The 20,836-nt window shown below is 42.3% G+C and overlaps 1 protein-coding gene across 14 annotated transcripts in view; it reads right to left on the reverse strand.

The window, feature by feature from the left end:
• The window catches only part of Mlip (muscular LMNA-interacting protein), a 247,723-nt gene that overhangs the window by 115,276 nt on the left and 111,611 nt on the right, over positions 1 to 20,836 (reverse strand). For 13 of the 14 annotated variants that reach the window (XM_013510883.1, XM_013510882.1, XM_005377599.1 and 10 more), the window contains exons 2-3: positions 12,220 to 12,375; positions 9,690 to 10,079 (exon numbers count right to left, since the gene is read on the reverse strand). In XM_013510883.1, the coding sequence (XP_013366337.1) occupies positions 9,690 to 10,079; positions 12,220 to 12,375 (546 nt within the window). Of the gene's footprint in view, positions 1 to 9,689; positions 10,080 to 12,219; positions 12,376 to 18,613; positions 18,770 to 20,836 lie in introns of those variants that run through there. The other variant, XM_013510880.1, reaches the window with a different exon arrangement.

Raw genomic sequence — 20,836 nt, forward strand, 5'->3', positions numbered from 1 at the left:
GCCGCCGGCCGGGTCCGCGCCCGCGGGGCCGGGCGCTCGCTGGTTAGTCGGAGAGAAAGGAGAGGTTACAGGCTGCGGGCGCGGTCGGCGGAGGGAAGCGGACAGGACAGCCCTGCGCCCGGGCTTCCCGTCCCGCCTCGCGAGCGCGGCTCGGTCTGCTCTGCGCCACCGCTCCGAGTTTGAAATGAGACGCAAATAAACTGCGAGGTAGCGTACCCTGGATCGCACGTAGTCCCCGGCGTGCATGTGTGCATCGGGGAACTAATTCATTGACAATATCGCACGTAATTACCTTTCTTTGGAATTGATTTAAATCAGTATACCTGTTAAACTTCACTTTAGAAGTGAATTAGATGTGCTTCCGCTTTAAGTCTAAATCATAATTATAATGCGGACAGTCCTACAAACACTTGACATACTCTACATGTTTAAAATTCTAAAGCCCTGGACTACCGACGCCTACATATTGTGCCCAGAATTGGAAGGATGGAGCGTCCAACACCAACGTGGGATGGTGAGTCGAGAGTGAAAGCAAAGTCCAGAACAGAGAGCAAGTTTCAGGTTATTTTCCCTAATTCCTTGCCATTAACGTATGATGAACATCGGTCCGAGATCGCGGCTCTGCTGAGGGAGTGGGCGAGGACCTCGCTCCCAAGAAGAGAAGCCGAGGCCTTGCCACGTACCGTCTGTGTGAACCAAGGCCCTCCGCCAGTTACATGCCAAGCAAAGACAAAGTGAAAAAAGTAACCTGATTTTATAAACCCTTCGAAGTAGCCTATTATATGTATTCTTGTGCCACAGAAAAACCATCCACCTTAAGGCAAGTAATGAAATTACAAATGATTCCAAATCACAAGTACTGATTTGATTCTGTCAGTCTGTAAAGGTAACTGTGCATCTGTGATGAAAAATTTGAGGACTGTTGACCATTAAAATACTAATGAATATGAAGATGTATGTACACATGCATATTGCAGTAAACAGCATGAAAAAGTGCATGAACTTAGCAATTAAACTTGGCAAACTCGATTTATAAACAGAGTTAAAAGTTATTTCTTGATTTTGACTTAGAACAGGTTAAGTTTCCATCAAACCTAATGTGAAGATCCTCATACCATATAGCTTTAAGGTACAAAAGTATTTAAAACTGACAAACTCAAACATCTCCTCTCAGGATTCTTAAGTTGTGAGCAAATTTAACCAAAAATACTTCTTTTTTTTCTATGCACGTTCATGTGCAAATTTGCAAGGCAAAGTTTTTTTTACCACATAAACGATTTTGATACAATGAAAATGTATTGGCGTTATACAATACATAACCCACAACATCAGAAGAACAGGGATAATTGAAAATCAAGCTGAATTCAATCAAATTGAGGAAGAAAACTTAACAGTTGCCTCACATACTTTTACTTAGTGACAACTGTTTAGCCAGTGTTTATGTAAGTGATTCATCTGGTATATTTAAATCCAAATATCGCTAAGTGGGCAGCGTGATGTTTGTGTAAGTACAAGAATGACAACATCTCATGCAGAGTTATATATCATTTGTCGTTGCGTTAGTACTTGATGTTTAAGAAGTTATTCTCCGAGTTAGCAGTACATCTAGGGCTTTATTACTGTCGCATTGTTGTTTTGGTTGGGCTTTCTTTTAACCAAAAATGGAAAGCCTCCTGCAACTGTTCCCATAATTAATGTCTCCTACAGAGAGAAGGGAGCTGCTTCATGACTCCGCAAGTCTCTCAGCGTGTTGTGCTTTGCCCGCGTAGTTGTTTGGTGAGGAACTTGGTCAGTTAACACCAGTGGCCACCAGTGGCCTCAGCTTTTCAGTCATGTTTCCGAATGACTCCAACACATAGGACAGAGTCATTGATTTAACCTCGACTAATTACCGAATTCTCTCTATGTTCAGGCCTAAGTCCATCATTTTGAAGATCTTATTCAGAGAAAAAGATAGTTCCCTGCAATTCCTGAAGTCAGTGGCTTTTAATTTCCAGCCATTTCTGTACATTCACTGATATTTTACCTACTATAAGTAACTCAGAATTTTATCATTCTCTTTAGTGAAATTACTGAGGAAGCTTAACTGCCATTATGTTCCTGGACTTCATCTGCTTAAAGCAGCTGAAAGAAAAAATTGACCCCAGCACGTTACTCATGTGCTGTTCAAGCACGGGTGCAGATGGGTTGACTTCCTCTCCCTCTGCAGAGACGCCTGTCTCAGTTGAGAAACCTGGCTCCCCAGGTTGATTTCATTGCAAATTCAGGTCTGTGGCCTCAGCTGAGCCTGGATCGCTCAGTTTTTTTGTTGTTTTCTTTTTCTCTTCTTTTCTTTGGAACTTGCTCTTCTGTTCTGCACAACAGCTCTTCCAAATGCCACCATCCTCCAAAACCCTCACCCTTCCCGTCCACTCAGAAAAACTGAGATTGTGAGGAAGCCAGTGTTTCCTACATTAACTGCGATCCCCACTTCATTATTCCAAGGGCGAATAGTGACCTCTCACTTTTTAAAAGGCTTATTTTCCCTGTGTTCCTAGGGGTTTCATTTCCTCAGTTACCCCTTTCAGCTCCTGGAGTCATCCTTCTGCTATTTTTACTAGCTCTCTCATCCTAACAGATACATAGCAGAAAGCTCAGTCATTCTGGCAGATAGTGAAAATGCCTACCCTATTTTACTGCTTCCCAAGTAGAAGCAAAGCACTTTGCCTTGACCCGCAGTACTTGCTCACTGAGGCTTGCTGGGTGCATAACATTGTTATGATGTCACCAGCTAGTCTACTAGAAGACATACGAGCACATCTCAAGAGATGACTCACTAGCCATCAGATGGCGAACCAGCCACCAGCCAACCCAGCAGCCATCAGGACACTGAGCCTGCCACACCTAAGATCACCTAAGCCCGGCCCCTCCCTGTGGGAGCACCCAGCTGGACACAGCTCAAATTGTTGACCAGATTTTTGATGGTTGCTCAGAAACACTGAAGTTTGTCTTGGTTTGTTAAGCAACAAAAGCTAATTGTTTAAAATGTGTACACATACACCGCGGTCTTATGATCCGGCATATCCCACAGTTACAGACCCAAACGGTTCTCTTAGTTAAATATGTACAATCCGATCAGCTGTGTTGGTTTCCTTAATTCCTGAGGCCAGCATACTCTCAGATGACCTTCCAAAGTCACAGCCTGTCATAATTCCTTCCCCTTGAGTGTAGGCAGAAACTGTGACTTGATTCAAACAGAAGCTGACAACAAGAGATTTTCACATGCAGTTAATCTCTTTAATCAGGAAACGTTAAGTTAATTAAAAGAGATACTACCCTATGTGGGCATGACCCAATCAAACGAGCTCTTTTCTGCGGCTCACTCTGAGAAACAAGCTGCTGTGAACTCTATAGCTCATGGAAATAAATTCTGCTGACACCGTGAGAGACCTCAGAAGTGGATCCAACCTCCGGAGAGGATGGAACCTACGCAGACCTTGAGACCCAGACTCCAGCATGCCCTGACCACTGATTTGCAAAAACCAGGAGCAAATAGGTAATTTTTGCAAGCCCCTAAATTTGTGATGATGATGTATAAAGAGAAACAAGAAACACTGCATCAACTTGTTTTCTTCCCTCACTCTCAGAAACTGCTAGTCAATGTCTACAGTTCTTTTTAAAAAAAAAACCAAGAGGTATTTAGTTTTTTTGTTGTTGTTGTTGTTTTTTCTCTGGTACCGGGAACCGAACTCACAACCTTGCGCTTGCCAGGCAGGCACTTTTGCCACTGAGCTAAATCCCCAGCCCCCTAAGAGGTATTTAAATCGCTGGTCTTTTCTGATTTCTTTCTAGAATTGACTCTTTGCATCTCTCCCTCATTTTAAACAATGTTTGTCTGTGGTCTCTGTTTTATTACTGTCTCCCAGGTTAGTTCCCACTTTTCTGATGACTCCTTTTCCTCCTCTCTTTCCACTCTCTTCTTTATGTTGATACTTTCTTGCCAGTCCCCATGCTTGGAATGTGCGGACAACCTCTGTTCCTCAGTGTGACCCCTGCTCAGATTGGACTATGACTGTCCCTCTCCTGCTGTAGACACTGGCAGTAGGGCTGGACAGATGATGGAGAGTACATCGCCTTGGACAGGCAATTTAGTCTTCACCTCCCCAGCCCGGGAAGAGCTCAAGTCCTCACATCAGCCTCATCTTCAAGGGCTACCTCATCCATCTTCGGGAATTATCAGAGCAGCTGGACTTGTCGCACAGATACACCCTCTGCTCTTGGCTAATGGTACATATTAGGCTGCTCAGAAGAACAACAAACCTTTAGCCAGTGACCAGGGTTTTGTCAGCATTGGAGCAAAGCCTGGGGCCTTCTGGTGAGTCAGGAAATTTCTCCTTGGGGTGTCAGTCCCATTCACCAGAAAAAGAGACAAGTATAACAGAAAAGAAAACACATGCTCATCCTAAGCGAAAAAGGAGAACAGATAACTGATGGCAGAAAGGTCATGCAAAGAAAGTTGTTCAAATGGATAAAATCACTTGCTCAGAGGTTTTTCCTGATCAGTTAAACGCAGGCCTCTGAAGTTGCCTCCCTCTGCCCATGGCAGTGGTGCGCTCCGAGGGTCCATCTCCCTGTCACTCCTCTCTAGCTGCGCCAGGTTCAACAGCCGGCTCCTGTCCTTTGCCATCAGGCCCCTGCCGCCCTGCTCTGCATGCAGCTGGAGACGCTTCCAGCTAACGGGCATGGAACGCAGCTTCACCCACCAGGTTTCAGGAGCTACTGTGGCATTGCTGGATAGTGCTTCCAGCAGCTAGCACGATGCAGTAAGGGAGATTAATACCCTACCTCCTGTCAGGGTCTTCAACTTCTAAGTCACTGAGGCTGAAAGTTGTGCGTGATTAGTTTTAGTAAGCAAAACAAAGCAACATCACTATTGATAGAAGTTCATGCCTTGCTATAGTTCTCTCTCAGCAATGAGTGCTCATTAGACAGTTCATATTATACGCTGTATGTTTGATGTCTGCTTTCTCACAGGAGCGTAAGAAAGGGAAGCTCATCTATTCAGTCCCATGTCAGACACTTCATACGCACACAAAGTGTGCACCGTGTTAAATCGTGGGGACAAGGGGTAAAAAGATTTTTTGTCTGAGTGGATTCATTCATTTAGCAGGGTGAAAGAGACACATGCAGGCTACTGTAATACGTGGTGCTGTATGAATGGCCTGGCGGCATAAGGAAAGTTTTTATATATCCAGTGTCCTTCAAGTATTTTCTTCCAATTCCTTTCCCATAAATCCATGAAATCAAAATACAGACATGTGTCCCTTCATGGTGGAGTTACAGTCTCAGACATGCACCAGTAGTGGATTTCTCTAGTGCAAGCACTAGAGAACCTTACACAAAGTGAAACAGCTTCCATTCCAGTAGGCATTGTGATCTCAATGGGGCTAGTGTCGCAGATGCGGTTCATCGTGGCCAAAGCACTGCTACAGAGCACACAACTAGATTTAATAATACTTGTACTAATGTCCAAATTGTCTGCCCTTTATGTAAGAACTTCTTTTATTTGACCCCTGTTCTTCTGATCTTATTTTCCATGTCTTCTTTGTCTTCTTCCCAGGTCTTTGATCCACGCTACAATTGAACACATACATAAAACTTGTCCCTGTCCACAGATTCCTTCCTTTACACCCAAAACACACTGGCCTACCCAGCTTCTTAAAGTCATTTGTGGAGAGTCTGCCAGGAGCCAGGCACTGCTCTGGGCACTGGACACATGTGACGTCAACCTTCTCAAAGTTGGTATCATGTCACGTTACACGTAAGGTAACTAAGGTTCGTGATTTCAGGTAACTCACTCAGACAAACGTGGACGGTAAGTTCTCTGTGCCATCTTTACCTATTTCAGCGCCTCCAATTCCATGACCCACCCCCGTCTTTCCTTCCTGTTTCTCAACGTCACTTCTGTCCCTGTCATTCCACTCAGGTTGTTTCCACTAAAGTCATAAAATAACCTCCTAATTTTCAGGTGTAATGGGTTTGAGGGGCCCTACTTGATTTGACCTTGTTTTATATTTGCAATATAGATTTTTTTTGTTTTCAATTAAATTTTGCAATATAATTTTTTAATTTTCAATTTATATTGCAATATTTTAAATCTCAATTAAAAGAAAGTCCTTTGGATTTTTTCTTTCTATCTATCTGTCTATCTGTCTGTCTGTCTATCTTGGAAACAGGGTTTTCCACTGTACTGCCCAGGCTCCCGTGATCGTGCTGCCGCAGCCTCTCACATGACTAGGATCTCAGCACGCATCACTACATCTGATCCCCTTGAATAAGGAATATTTATCCCACTCACTCCATGAGAGTCCCCTTGCCCAGTTTTCTGGCTCCCTCTTCACCTTTTTCACTGGTTTCTCTTTCTTCTTGGGTCCTTTCTCTTTTGGTGTGTTTTTTTCCTGACTTAAACCCTATGCCACTCCCCTGCATTCTTTCCCTGAGTGATGATCTTAGCTGCCATCACCTGGCTTACACAGCAGAACCTGCAGACTCCGCTCCCTCGTGGGTCCCGGCTGATGCTCCCAGTCGCTGTCCAGGCGGCATCCATCACACAGGGCCACCGGCGTCTCAGACTCCACCTCAGATGCTCAGCACTTCCCCTTTCCTAAGACCTGTTTCTCTTTCCTCTGTGAATGATACCCGCATTCACTGATCTCCTTGGTTACAGTCTTGCTCCCTTTATGCTTAGCTGTTCCTATTCATTGAAAATAAGTTGAGCCAATCCTGTTCTCTTGAGTTTTTCTTCTTCTGTGGCCACCATGACTCTGAGGTCAGTGTCTGTGTCACCTCTTCTTGTGCTCTAATAGTATGGTGTTGATAGGAGAAATGGTTCTTAGACCTGTGCATGGACATTCAGATCCCTCATGAACTGTATTTAAGCGAATTTTGATTCTCTGCTTATTTTATATTTCATGTGTACACTTAGTTCACACCTTTACATGATTTAGTCTTTTTAATATAATGTATCTAAACATGCCACTTCAAGGAGGTATTGGGAGATTTCAATATTTATATTACTGTCTTCAAGAACACTAATCCTTGCAGGGAGTGAAGCAGTTAATAAAAATGAATTTAACATCAGCTTTATTGTTCCAGACTTTACAACCTGTAGGGGAAATAAGGCAGGTGTCTAAGTAGCAGTAGCACACGCTGCAGTGAGATAATTATAAAATCAGAGAATACACGGCTATCAGAAGTATACGGAGGGAGTGTTTGTTCCCACTGAGGCAGCCGGAGCCAACTTCATGAAGAAGCGAGCAGCTCAGCAAGGACTTCAGAGATGAGCAGAACATGAACTTGTGAATATTGATTCTTCTCACACACTCGCTGAAAACCGCCCCCACGTTTATGCCAAGTGCGGCCCTAAGTGCTGGGGACAGAAACACACAGGAGACTGTCATCAATCTCAGGTTGTCTTCAAACTGGGGAAGAAACACGATGCAGAGTGCAAAGGAATTGCAGTGCAGAGGTTTCTAAAGCTACAAAACAATAAAGGTGAAAATGATGGGAGAGGGGCAGGCCTGCTCTTTAAAAGGGACATCCCTGACGGGAGGCCCAACTTGAGCTGGCACAGAGCGTCAGCAGCTGGGAACAAAATGAATCTAATTCCAGGCACTCCACACAGAAGTCGGGGGCTCAGGATGGGAATGTGCCACTTGTGCGCCGCGGAGGTTGCTCAAGAGAGCTGAAGAAAAGAGGCAGAGGATGCGGAGAGAAAGGCTTCTGAGCTGGGGAATGGAGAGGATAAAGGTCAGAGGAGCTGAAGGGGCTGGAGACAGCCTCCTGCTGACTGACACACAGTGCTAACTTGTACACAGTTCAGCCCAGACTCATTTTTTACCAGATGAACCACAAATTGAGTTAGTTGACTGCATTTCTGACTAAAACTTGTTCTTCTTAGTATCACCTAGCTCAATCATGCAACCTGCTGTTGACTTTTTACATTAAATTCCAGCCACTGACCACATTAAACTTCCCAGTCTACCTTCCCTGATGGGCTTCTCGTTTCTCCTGAGCGTGCACTCACAGGGACCAGCTGATCTTACTTTATTTCATGACGACATACCACCCATCCCCAGTGGGTTATTACGGAGAATAAAGACAGGAACGGTGACAATTCCCAAACACTTCCCCATTCCTCTCTTACTGTAGTCATCATTTTAAGCCACTACTAATGAATGAAGTTGAGCTTTGCTTTTTTTTTTTTTGTAATAAATGACATGAACTCCCCTTAAATGTACTTTTTGGCAAAAGTGTTCCAAAACGTATTCAGACTCCAGTCAGACCTCAGTATATTTGACCATACAAAGCCAAAATAAATGGCCATTTCAAGGGAAGAGATATATCAATTGGTTAAAAGAGTAATTACAACTTTGCAACATTTCTTTGTTACAAATATTTTTCTTTATATCTGGTAACATCCAAATGTCATTCTTCTCAAAGCCATCCTGTAAAACTACCCTCCACTGACAAAAGAAACCCCTACATGTCTAACTGGGTTATGTCATGCTCTTTCCTGAGGCAAGGAGGAAATGTTTCAGTCTATCACAGCTTATTGAGAATGGCTTTAATTATGTTATGGTATCTTATTCTAATGCCAAGCTAAGATTAATTTCAGGAAGAAACGAGTATTTTAGATAGTAGATCTTTTTCAGAGGTTAATACAGAGTCTTGTATTACCAATGGCAACATATGATGCTGGATATTTCTGAATATGCTAAAAATAGAGCGTCAGGAAGTCAGTGAAGGCTTTAGATACAAACATGGGGCAAATACCAAAAATAAAATGCCTATTTCATAAATCCTAGTAACGCAATGAGACCAATTAACCAATAAACACATCCTTCAATGTCTCTGGGATGATCTTTAGGGTTTGGACAGGAAGACGTTAAACAGGCCTAACAGAACCAGGAGAACTACACATCCACTACTGCCTCTCCAGGTCGCCTCTGCATTCAAGCCCCACCTTGTCACACTAAGCCCGCGTGTTTGTTATATCATGTAGCTCACGCTCTAACAGCCAGCCAGTGGCAGAGTCTTCCTGCCTTTTTGTCACAGTCCCTTCCTATCAGCCCCTTTCTCTCCCGTCACAAGACGCCAGGCATCTCCTACAGTGCCTTGGGCTCTGTGCCTTTTGTTCCTGCTGCTAAGCTTTGGGCTGGAATATTCCCAAAGATCACAGAAGTCAGTCCCACTCCGGTAGCTTCAAGGCCCACCGTGGTATTTTTGCCTAACGTCGGCGTGTCTCCCTCTCGTAGCCATTTGCTGTTTTCTCTCTGGACTGTGCTTGTGTCTGAAATGTGCTTCTCGGTGCACCCAACTGACCCACTCTTGCTCTTCACTAAAGAAACTCCCAACATCGAAATTCTCAAGAAACGTTCAGAAGGAAGAGGCAGTACTCACCCTCCGGCTAATTGTGTTGCATTTTATCCAGGCTATTTGCAGTATAATTATATAATCTTTTCTCTGATCAATCTATTATCATCAGTGTTTATACTGTGACGATCTGTGTTTTGGGGAGTTAGGGATTTTAACACATTTTTCTTTGAAAATTCTGTGTGCTTTGAATGGTAAGCCCTTGGAAGACATCTCAGGACAAAAGATCATGAAGACTTCATTGTACTTTCTTGGGACAGCAAGACAAAACCTACCTGTCCATGCCTTTGCTGGGAGGCCATCTCCTGAGCAGCTTCAGGGTGTGACGTGGCCTTGCGATCAGGCCCCCGTACTTTGGGACGCACCACATCGGAGACCAGACTGGAGGAGATCGCTAGAGACTTGGGCCGGGCTACCGTGTTGCCTGTGCCCCCTGGGGCACCCTGTTCCACTTTTCTGCTGGTAACTTCATCTTCCCCTTCAGAGTCCACAATAAAGACATACTCAGCCTTGAAGAGGTCACCTTGCTGCATTCCTTGAAGGTCGTTTGCTTTAAATCCCCTTCCTTGTGAATTATTTTCACAGACCTGGGACAGACAATTCAGTGTCCCTTGGACTCTCTCTTGTTCATTCCCACTGTTAAAGGTCACGTCAACGGATGTAGACTGTGGAAGAAGAGAGATAAAACTTACGAAGAGGACATAAAAACGTGGAGATTTTTAGTACAGCACATCTCTCTTATTTTACTTTGAATTTGTAATTCTCAGTTTTCTCATCGTTTTCTGTAAATACAGATTTACAAAACCAGAACTGATAGAGCTTTATCAGGCTACCAGATTTCTTCTCCTAATGCAGCAACCGCGTTCACTGAGGTTGTGTCTAAAAGACTCATTATCAGTTTCCTTGTTTTGGTAATGGTGCCATGATTACTATTTTCTCTTCTGTGAAACTTTTCTGTAAGGCTAAATTTATTTGAAAATAAAAAGCCAAACCTCTGAATAACCATAGTCATCAGTCTGAGACAATGCTAGCCAGTGTCTGTGAAGGTCGAATGAATCAGACCACAGATACAGCCACCCCCACACACACCCTGTTCAGCTGCTGCTGCTGACGCAGTAAGGATGAAACCAACTCTGCTTAAGTCTTCTCTGTTCATTTGTCTATTCTTACACTGTGCAATTTTTTTCCCACAGTATGTATCACTACCTCAGATCTTGTTATATAGATTTTTTTTATTCTTGTTTCTGCCTTCCCCATAACGAGCCATATGCGTAGTCCCCGTTCGTTACAAGTACAAGAACACAGCATATATGTAGAGTTACTGTGTGTATATGTGAGTGGGACAGAGGGGTCGCTTAACCTAGTCTAATTTTTTTTTTTATTTTTGATTTTTTGAGATGTGATCTCACTGTGTTTTTCAGGCTGACCATAAACGATGTAGGCAAGGCTGACCTTGAACTCATGGTGATCCTCCTGCCTCAGCCTCCCAAGTGTTGGGATTACAGGGGTACACCACCACTCTGGCCCAAATATTGTTCAGCTATTTAAAAGTGGGAAAATCTTTCATCTTTTGAAGCTGTAATTGTATATATAGCATTGCGGTGAGCAAATGAGTATTAGCGTCACGGGAAGCTTGGGAGGTCTGCAACGAACATTGGATCATCCAGCTACAGTCTCACACTTCCAAAGGCCACAGTAACAACAGATGCCATGGATGTACCGCGTGTGTTTGAGTACTGTTAGGGAGGAACTTGCCAGAGCTCCTTATAGAGCAGTCAAGGTTTCTCTGAAATAATTTGGTCTCATTTGTCCTTGAAATAAGATAGCAGCATTACAAACTCCAGGGTCATAGATACAGTAGTATATCAGGACTTCCTAGATTAGAGTAGCCCAAGTTCTCCTGGTCCCATTTTATTATAAGAATAAATAAAATGATGTTAAAATATAAAGAGAAAACAGTTTACACAAAATTTTTTTGTTCTAACTCCAATCACTTTCAGATATTTGTTTGAATTTTACTTCCAGTATTTGCCTAGTTTTACACAGGCATAATCAGAGTAAATGCAATGAAAGCAGTTATTGAGCCTGTTCTATTATGTAGTATCATATGGTTGATATTTTCCACTGCATTTCATAATCAGTGTAAGTATACCCTTGTCACAGTCATATACCAGCATAGTCTCCATTGAGATCAGTCTTCAATTTCTTACAGAAATCAAGGACTTTTTATTTTTCATTAAATGCTTTCATGCATAACATTTTTCTTCTTTTGTGCTATTTCCTTGAGATATATTTCCAAAAGCTAGATTACTGAGAGGTTATGAACAGTTTTATGATTGTGGATAAAAGTTTTTGATCAAATTTTACAAGTTTACAAAACTGTCAGCAATGTTTGGCTATGCCAGTATTTCTACAACTGCCCCAACATTGGATATTACTTTTTAAATATTGCTAGTGTATTACATGTGAAATAATCTCAATCTTTATCTTTTTTCAAGGTTAAATATTCAACTGTTTTGTTTTCTAAAATATGTGCTAGGAAGTAGAAATTGTCTTGTAAGTAGTAAACAACAAGATGGCCATTCAGAAGAGTTGAGAGTAATTCATTAGCAGCAACCTGAAATTTGAAAACATTTAGGTTCCTGTGATATAACTTTATAGATATGAAATTTTATTTTTACTTAATCAGATTTCGCAGTCATGTCGCTTTAAGCATTGGAAATAAACTGATTAAAATTTCTAAGCCATTATTATGGACAACTTCATATACTTCTTTAAATAAAGAAAAAATAAAAGTAACCCTACCCTATTTACAGTTTCTGGACTCTTATCACCTGGCTCCTCAGGAATCCTAACAAGGTATTTGGAAGTGTCGGCCAACTGAATGTGGGCTGGAAGTCTTCCAACAGTGGGAACAAAGCTGAAGATCAGAGGTTTGGCTTCAGAATCACCAGAAGAGACCTACGAGACATACCACAAGTCAGACCTTCAGTCTCACGGAAGCGCTACCCTGACTAGTCTCTATATAACATAATATTTATCTCATTTATTTTTATAAATTCTCTACTGTCCTATGATAATGTGTATGGCTGCCAAGAAAGCAGATATAAAGATAGCCACAGTCTATCAGACTTTTTTATAATAGCATTCATCAGAGAAGCAACCTACTCCCGAAAGGCCCTGCTGCAGGGCTGGCAGTAAACAGCAGATGGCGCTGATCCCCCGAAGGTTACGAGACCTCTCCGTTGCGGTGGCGCATCTCAAGCACAGCGCCTGGTCTGCTTCAGATGTGGTTTTTGTCTATTTACCCCTAGGTTAGTAGGCTCAATTGGTGACCCGTAATCAAGAAAATCCCAGCATTTATCATTATTAAGAAGATTGAGTGGGGCACGGTTTCAGACGCCTGTAATCCCAGAAGTCTGGGAGGCTGAGGCAAGAGGATTGATCTCAAATTTAAGCTCAGCCTGGGCAATTTAGCAACTTAGAGAGACCCTGCCTCAAAATTTAAAAAATAATTTAAAAAGGGATGGCAATGTAACTCAGTACCAAGGTCCTGTGTTCAATCCCTAGTGCCACAAAAACAAAAATAGTTAATGTATACATTTAAAATAGTATATATGAGAATACCATGCCTGCTCTTAAGGAACTATCTTCTCTTTCATTTATTCTTAATTCGTAAGTAATTCTATTAAATATTTGCTGCCTAGGAGGCCTTTGGGAGCAAGGGACCCAGCAGTGAGTAGGAAACTGTCAGTAGACATGCACCAGTAGAAAAGGACTGTGCACAGAATGCTGAGAGAACAGTGAGGGGTGCTTAGCCAACTGATGAAGAGCCATAAAAGGCAAAATCTAAGGTTTAAGTCCAAGTGAAGAGAGGGCTAAGGATACCCTGACTGAGAAAAGCTAAAGGATGCAAACAGGGCAAGCAGCTGCAGTGGGATGTGTCTCAAGCTCAGGCTTTGCCCTGCGTCTGAGAACCATTAAAACAGTGTTGACTGAGAGATGACATAATCAGATTAGAATTTTGGATAGACCTGACTTTTAAAGTCACAAACCTAGAGACAAGCACAAGAGTCCAAAAGCTATCATAATGTAACTATGAAGCATCCCCCCAAATTTACAGCAGGGTTCTGAGGCAGAGGCTCAACAGATGAGTGGATCATGCAAACAAAAGCTGCATCAGTGGGTTAATCTGTTGATGAGCTCATAGATGAGTGAGCTGTGAGGAGTGTTATAATGGAGTACGTTTGAATGTGTCTGTAGACAAGACACAACCCATAGAGAAAGACAAGAGAAGCGAGATCCTAGAGTAAGATCAGACAGAGTTTATTCCTGGGCCAGGGAATGCTGGAATGCTGGAGGGAATGATACGAAGAGACCAGAAGTGGCGACCAGAGAATTAAAGAACTGAAACATTGTGCAGCTATTGGTATAGGCTAGAGATGTGAGAGTAAGGAAGAGCAGAGGTGAAGGCAGCATAATGTTAGAAAAATTACCTTTGGTGTGTAATACTGGTTTTGTAAAGAACATAATGTTAAAGAGAGTAACCCTGAGTGAGGAAGTAAATCTTCAAGGAAAGGAGAAATGAAAGTGAGTTAAGGAAACAAAACAAGGAACAGAGTGACTCCTGAACGTGGTAGGATGGGGAAAGAGCAGAGTGAGGGCAGAATGGGAGTGACTTGGTCTAATCAATTCTCATAAAAAATCACCCCCTCTAGTCAAGGTAGCACTGCCCCTCTGCTACCTCAGTGCTTTTCTCAGAAGAAATATGCCAAGCCTCAGCAGGACCTTGCTCCACTCTTGTAAGCCCTGCCACCTTTCTGTGCCTTGGGTCCCTCAGGCCATTTGTCTGTACAAGTGCGCCTTTCAACCCAGTTCGAGTCCATGCTCAGGAGGAGCCCAGGCTCCAAGCCGCTCCTTACTCCTAACAGCTCCCCTCCTTCTTAGTCTGGATCCCGTCTCACACCCTGCTCCAACCCTTGGAAGCTATTTCATTCTACCTTCTCTGGAGTTTAGTAGCCCACTATAAGATCTTCCATGTGATATCTTTCTTAAAATCTTTCTTTCCCTTTTCTAACAAAAACATGTTCTCTGCAAAAGCCTCTATTGCCCAGGAAGCTCTTGGTGAGGCAAGTCCCTGACATCCTGCACACTGGGATTGGGTACAGGGTAGGTGTCGCCCTTGTTCATCTTTACTGCTTCCAGGCTCTTCTTACTTCTTCCCTGCCAGACCTTCAGCTTTCACTCTCCTGTCATCAGCCTCCGCCATCCATTTGTCTCCTAGCTATAGTCATCTGTCCATCCTCACACTGCACTCTTCCTGTCTTGAAGATTTAGTTCCTGGATCATTATTACTGTCTCCAATATTGTGTTTTTACAGTACCAAATATTATATTTCAAAGGGTAACTTTTCTAATATTGTTTTTCCTCCCTTACTCTCACATCTCTAGCTTAGACCATTAGCTGCAAAACCCTCCATAATTTTAGTTCTTTAATTTTCTGCCCCCAAATCATGTCATACATCCATTGCCCTTTCATTTCTACTGACCCCAAAACACTTTCTCGTGACTTTTCCTCTTTCTTCAAACCCCTAAAATCACCTTCCCCATTCTTACTCTGAACTGATGACTTTGTTTCCATTTTACTTATATTACTGAAGCAATCAGAAGAGAACCTTAAATGTCCCCAAAGTCACACCTACTAATCCGCCTGAATCTGCCTCTCTCTGTGGTCTCCAGCCCTGGCACTATGCTCCTCCTGAAGCCAACCTTCACTGGAACACATTTTCTTCACTTACACTGGTATGCTCAACAAGCCTCATTAAAGGCCTACTAAATGCTAAGCACTTTTCCAGAGATTGGTGATAAAATAGTGAACAAAAATCCCTGCCTTCATGGAGTTTACATTCTAGTGGAAAGAAGCAGGCAGAAACAAATAAACAAAGCATGTAGTATTTCCATAAGTGCTATGAAGATTTGCTGTAAGGATATTGCAATAATCAGTGGGAAATAAAATGATGGGTAAAACTTGGATGGTCACAATGGTGGTGGTAGGAAGTGTCAGCTATACTTTTAGAAGGAAAAATAGAATTGGAGGAGCAATATTAGAGAGAGTCTAGGGACAAGATGGACATTATTCACTGAAATGGAGAAAACAATGCTTGACACTGGTTTGAGAAAAAAGATCGAGATCAAATCTGCTATGTCCAATGTACATCTAAGTGAACATGTGAGCAGGAGAGTGGGGTTAAGAGAGAAGTCTGTGCTGAAATTCTGAGGGTTGTTACCCACAGGTGGTATTTGAAATCATGAGATTAGATGTGATCGCCAAGGGAGTGCACACAAATAGGGAAATGAGACCCACATTTGCCCTCCACAGACTCTAACAGCTGAAGAAGTGTAGTGGGGGGTGATGTAGGAGTTCGAAGGCAGATGGAAACGTTTGCAACATCATGAACAGCAGAGGGCAGAAGGCCTGTCCAGACTAAAGGCTTGACATACTCCAGAGGACACAAACAAATGTAAGTCCATGAATGTGTAGAGGGGCAAATTGCTTGGTTGTTCAAAGTCTCTTGAGGGTTTCTGAGCAGCTTAGCACAGCAACAGAGTAAGCAAATATGGTATTTGTAAAATTGATGTTTGCAGGTGGTCCGGGCAAACAAGAGGTCTTTGGCTCAGAAAATAGATATGGTACTATAGTGACTGTTTGAGACAACACCCTGAGGTTACAATACAGAGTGAAGTGTGGTAGTTGTAGAAGATTCTAAAGTCTCACCTTTGAACTTGAGAAGTCTATCTGAGAGGAAGGGCGCTGAGCTTGTAAAGGTCAAAGAACTGTGATGGAAGAGTGTAGATAAGGCTGTGAAAAGGAAAGCCATGCTGAGCTATATGAAGACTGGGCTTCACAGAGAAGCCGAGAACATACTGGAACCTTCTGGAATAAATCTGAAAATCAGGTCAGAAGACTCCTGGGGATAAGCAACATGGGACCCTAGATTAGCAATCAGTGATAATTTTGTGAGCATGAAACAGAGCTGTATATCCTTCTAGTCATTTTCACCCAAGTTCTAGAAAACCTTGCTGAAATAATTCTGGATCATTTATTGCAAGGCATAATAACCTTCTGTTAACTAAAACACTAGTTTTTGGTAAGTAAATATACATTGTAGAAGTGATGCATAATTCTTAGGTATATAAAATACACAAACCCTTTTGACCCAGCTTTCATTTTTCATTATTCTTTTCTGCCTGTTAAAGACATTTGTCATTATCTCCTCATTAGAGTCATGTCACCACTCCCAGGTGGAAGTTTATTATGAGAAAGTAAAATTTACTGCTTCCTTTGTGGGAAGGAACATTATATCTCTTTTTAGACTTGGAGCATCTACTACAGCAATACATAATGCTAAGCCTTTCTATCTGTATTGTCTTCTACGAAGATTTCATCACAAGGTTAAACTCATCCATATCCTGATGGAATGGAAAATGATGGGGGCAAGAAAATCATCAAGGGAAGTTCAAATTATCTGTCTTAAGATTTCATTTGGGCAGGAAGTAAAGATAATCTTTTAAGAAACAAGAAAGAAGAGGTGATATTGTGACCTTGTCCCAGATTCTGTAGGGAGAGACCTGCCGTTACCCTCCCACATTATGACTCTAGGTTTTTCCAAATGAAATTTCAATAGTGACAATGAAAGGCTTCAGTAGAAGCATCCCATGGCCATAACACACATGTAATCAGTATAGAGTCAAGTACCTTTACCTTCTAAAGCAAAGCACACACAGTGGTGAAAATCTGTTTCCTCAAATGCCTTGTTCAACTGTACAACTCAGTGTGTCTTGAACCTCTAAAATACAGAACTCCACAGTTGATACATGTGATAGCTCTAACTTTATTGAATAAGAAATGAAATCTGAATAAAGACATGTTTTGATGAATAGGATATGCTTTTATCACAATACTGTCAAAGAGATTTCTAGACATATCTACATGCTAAGAATGAAGGCAACAAACTAGAAGTAAAATTACTGCCTTTTACATTATTGGCATGTTCTTCTATAGAAATATCTGTAGCCTGAGTAAAATTTCCTCACCAGTGTAGGAAAGCAGTTTCTTACTTGGTCAAACCAGCATGTCGTTATAGAGAAAAGAAAGTAGTAGGACTAAAAGCTTGTTCACCTTCCAGGTTGCTGCTGGAAAGTAACAAAATCTGGGGTAAATTCCTGTCCATATACATACCCTCAGAAGAACAACCACAAAAAACAATCATCGTATTCCCTCTTAAGTAATAGTAAAAAATTAGCATGGGGTTCTTTCCACTGCCTTTACTAAGCATCCTCTTATTGTACCAAAAATGGAAGATTCACCTGTAAGGAGTTTTAGATGGGAAAGGATTTGAAATTATACTAATTATGCAATGCCACAATCAGATGGAGTCACATGTTAGCCAGTTGACTGTTGAGTCAATCCCCTGTTCAGGAAAGAAAATAAAATATTTGCTCTTTACTATATAATGTGTGGCCAAGTTCCAGTGGAGTTTGAAAATGAATTGCTATGGTGATGAAAAACCGTTTTCCACACAAAGCAGAGCAGATGCCTGTTAATAGCGTTGCTCTTGTTAATAGCCAATTAACACTTTCAGTTGTCAATGCCATTTAGCCATCTTAGTTTCTATCACAGAGAAACTATTTTAATAACAGAAATAAGAGCTGAACAGATTAAAATATTTCCTAAATATGCTTTGAAATGCTCACGATCTCTGAGACTAACACCTCACAGACAGCCATGTGATTTAAGAAATCGTTTTCGCCATGGCCCTGCAGGGTAAATGCTCCTCTGCGCAGTTATAGGCTGTACACCTTCCTTGCCTGCATTTCACCGAAAGTTCCCGTCCTGCCTTCCGACGTGGCTCCTGCATGCACAGGTGACCACTGGCCTCCCATGGAAAACCGGCATTAGGAAACGTGAGCATGACCACCGCAGTGCCCGGGGCAGTGCTGAGCCTTTTCCTTACCCATTGAGCAGGTTTGCCTTTGTCAGTGCACCCTTCTTTCTAACTGTGCATCGCCTTTCATCTCCACACACAGCCAAACTGAACTGCACCCGGCAGCTCTCACTCACACCCTCCTGCAGCAGACCCTGGAAACAGCGCACTGCTTTTAAAAGTTACTGAAAGCATTAAGCAAAGACTTCCTTTTACCTGGGGTGTGGTCTGAACGCTCCCTGCTCGGATGAACGAGTTCATTTGTAAGTAATTGTTCTCGCAGTCACTCAGAAGCCCCTGTTCTGGAAGCACTGATTCATCACATATGGGAGTGAACAAACCGATGGCTGAGGTGGGAAGGGAGCCTGTTACTGAAACAACACACACACACACTCACACACTCGCACAAGGAAAAAAAAGCAAGTCTAAAAAGAGGTAAAGCAGAATTTTCCCCGAAGCAAAGAATTCTGTCAGCTCCAAAGAGTAGATTTATGTTTTGGCAATTTTCATATTGGGAGCTCCATGAGAGGTCACACTGACTACTAAAATGGGATCTGCAGAAGAAAAAGCTACCACCTATATGCGCCTGACCTCTTTTCTTTTCATGCATATATTCCAATTACATATTCCATGAAAGCAAGAGAAAAGCCAGATTGTGCAGCAATAAGAAGCTGATTGAAAACGGGCCCCAGCGTCTGCCAGTCTCCGAGATCAGGTGGTCATGCTCCAGAAAACATGTACAGGCGCAAACGCATGCAAGTGCTGTGTCCAAATAAAGAACTGGAAAATACACAGTGATCACTGCAAAAATTCAGTAGCCTCAAATAACAGTCCTTGGAGTACAAATTGCAAGCAATGATGTAGGAGCCTCTCTAGTGACTGAAGCTTTGCTGTTCACAGAATTAATCCTAAAATAAAGCTTGGAATCAAAGAGTTGTCAAAACGAAACTCCATTTCAAGGTTCCTGGAAGACAGTGAGCACCCTGGCTGCAGATACATGAATCTCAAAATTGCATATGTGAGATGGACTGTAGTCATCACATTTCAGTGTTTCTATTTTCTAGTATTGCTTTTTCTCCAAATCAGTACTATCGTCTACACAGTATTTATGCCTTAGTGGTGAAATCTGTGGTGCCGAAAGGGCTAGACTGTGAGGGTGGACTTGTGGCATGCAAACCCTCTCTGTTGGCACGTGAGCCATGCATGAGTTGTCTTTTCTAAACTGAAACCTCAGTGTTCAGGTTTAATTGCAGCGTTGGCACTTTGTGATGAATAAGTGGGCCTGGGGTTGCAGTTCGGGCACTCGTCTCTAAAAGTTTTGCCATCACTGGCCCAGGCTATGGAAATGAAAGTTTTGTTTTAAGGAGACTAGATTATTTTTCTTCACTTATCAACGCTATCAAAAGCCTGAATAGTCTGGCCATACCACCCTGAATGCGCCTAGTCTCATCAGAATCAAAAGCCTGAATGCGTGGAAACATCACAAGAAAAACAATTGCTAAAAAATGACTCTTCAACAAGTGTGGAAAGCTACTCTGAATAACAGTACATCTTGACATAGAAATGGTGTTAAGTGCTGTGTTGTACCACTAAGGAAACTAAGTGGCATCTTCTTTTTATGGTGTATATATTTACAGAGACCCAAAAGAGATGTAATATTGTCTTTCTCTTAAAAATTCACAACCCAACTGAGAATATAAAACAGGGATACAAATTACAGACACCATATGCATAAACCAACTAGGAAACTTGCTTAAAATGCAGTTTGACTGAGGCGGCCCGAGGTTCTGCGCTGTCAACAGATTTCCTGATGGTGCCCTATGGCTGCTGTGTGACATTAACTAGAGCAACCTCAGAGGGCAGTGAGATGACCTCACCTGCCAGGGAGTAATTTGGGAAGGTGGCGTTTGAACTACACTTAGAAGGATGCAGGAATGGAAACCTGTGAAGGTGAGTGAGGTGAACGGCACTTATTTTAAGAAAGAAAAAAAGCTTGAGTGAAGGCCCTGGCAGAGCAGTGAGTACAGTACATAGCAAAGATGGTCAAGGAGCCCAGGAGCCTAGAATCCAACCATGTGTGTGGCTCAGACAGCTGGTAAACCCCTCAAAGATCCAGGCCTCTCACACATGAAATGTGAATGCAAATAGTGCCCACTTCAAGGGATTCCTAGTAAAGTTACAAGTAGGTTCAGCACAGGAAACCCTGTTACTCATGTTGGTACTGTTATTCTTCTACTTGATAAATAACATCAACAGGAGTGAAGGCAATCAGATTCAAAAAGCAGGTTAAATCTCCATCATCAATGATCTTGAATTAAATTTCAGTTTTATCCCAAGGGGAACAGGGAAGAAGGAGCCACATATACATAAATGCATATGTACCAGCAGTACTCCTCATCATAGAAACCACTGTCATCTCCAGGTTCTGGTGTGCAGATG

Source organism: Chinchilla lanigera, unplaced genomic scaffold (assembly GCF_000276665.1).
Source record: "Chinchilla lanigera isolate Chin_1 unplaced genomic scaffold, ChiLan1.0 scaffold00010, whole genome shotgun sequence".
Taxonomy (NCBI): Eukaryota; Metazoa; Chordata; class Mammalia; order Rodentia; family Chinchillidae; genus Chinchilla; species Chinchilla lanigera.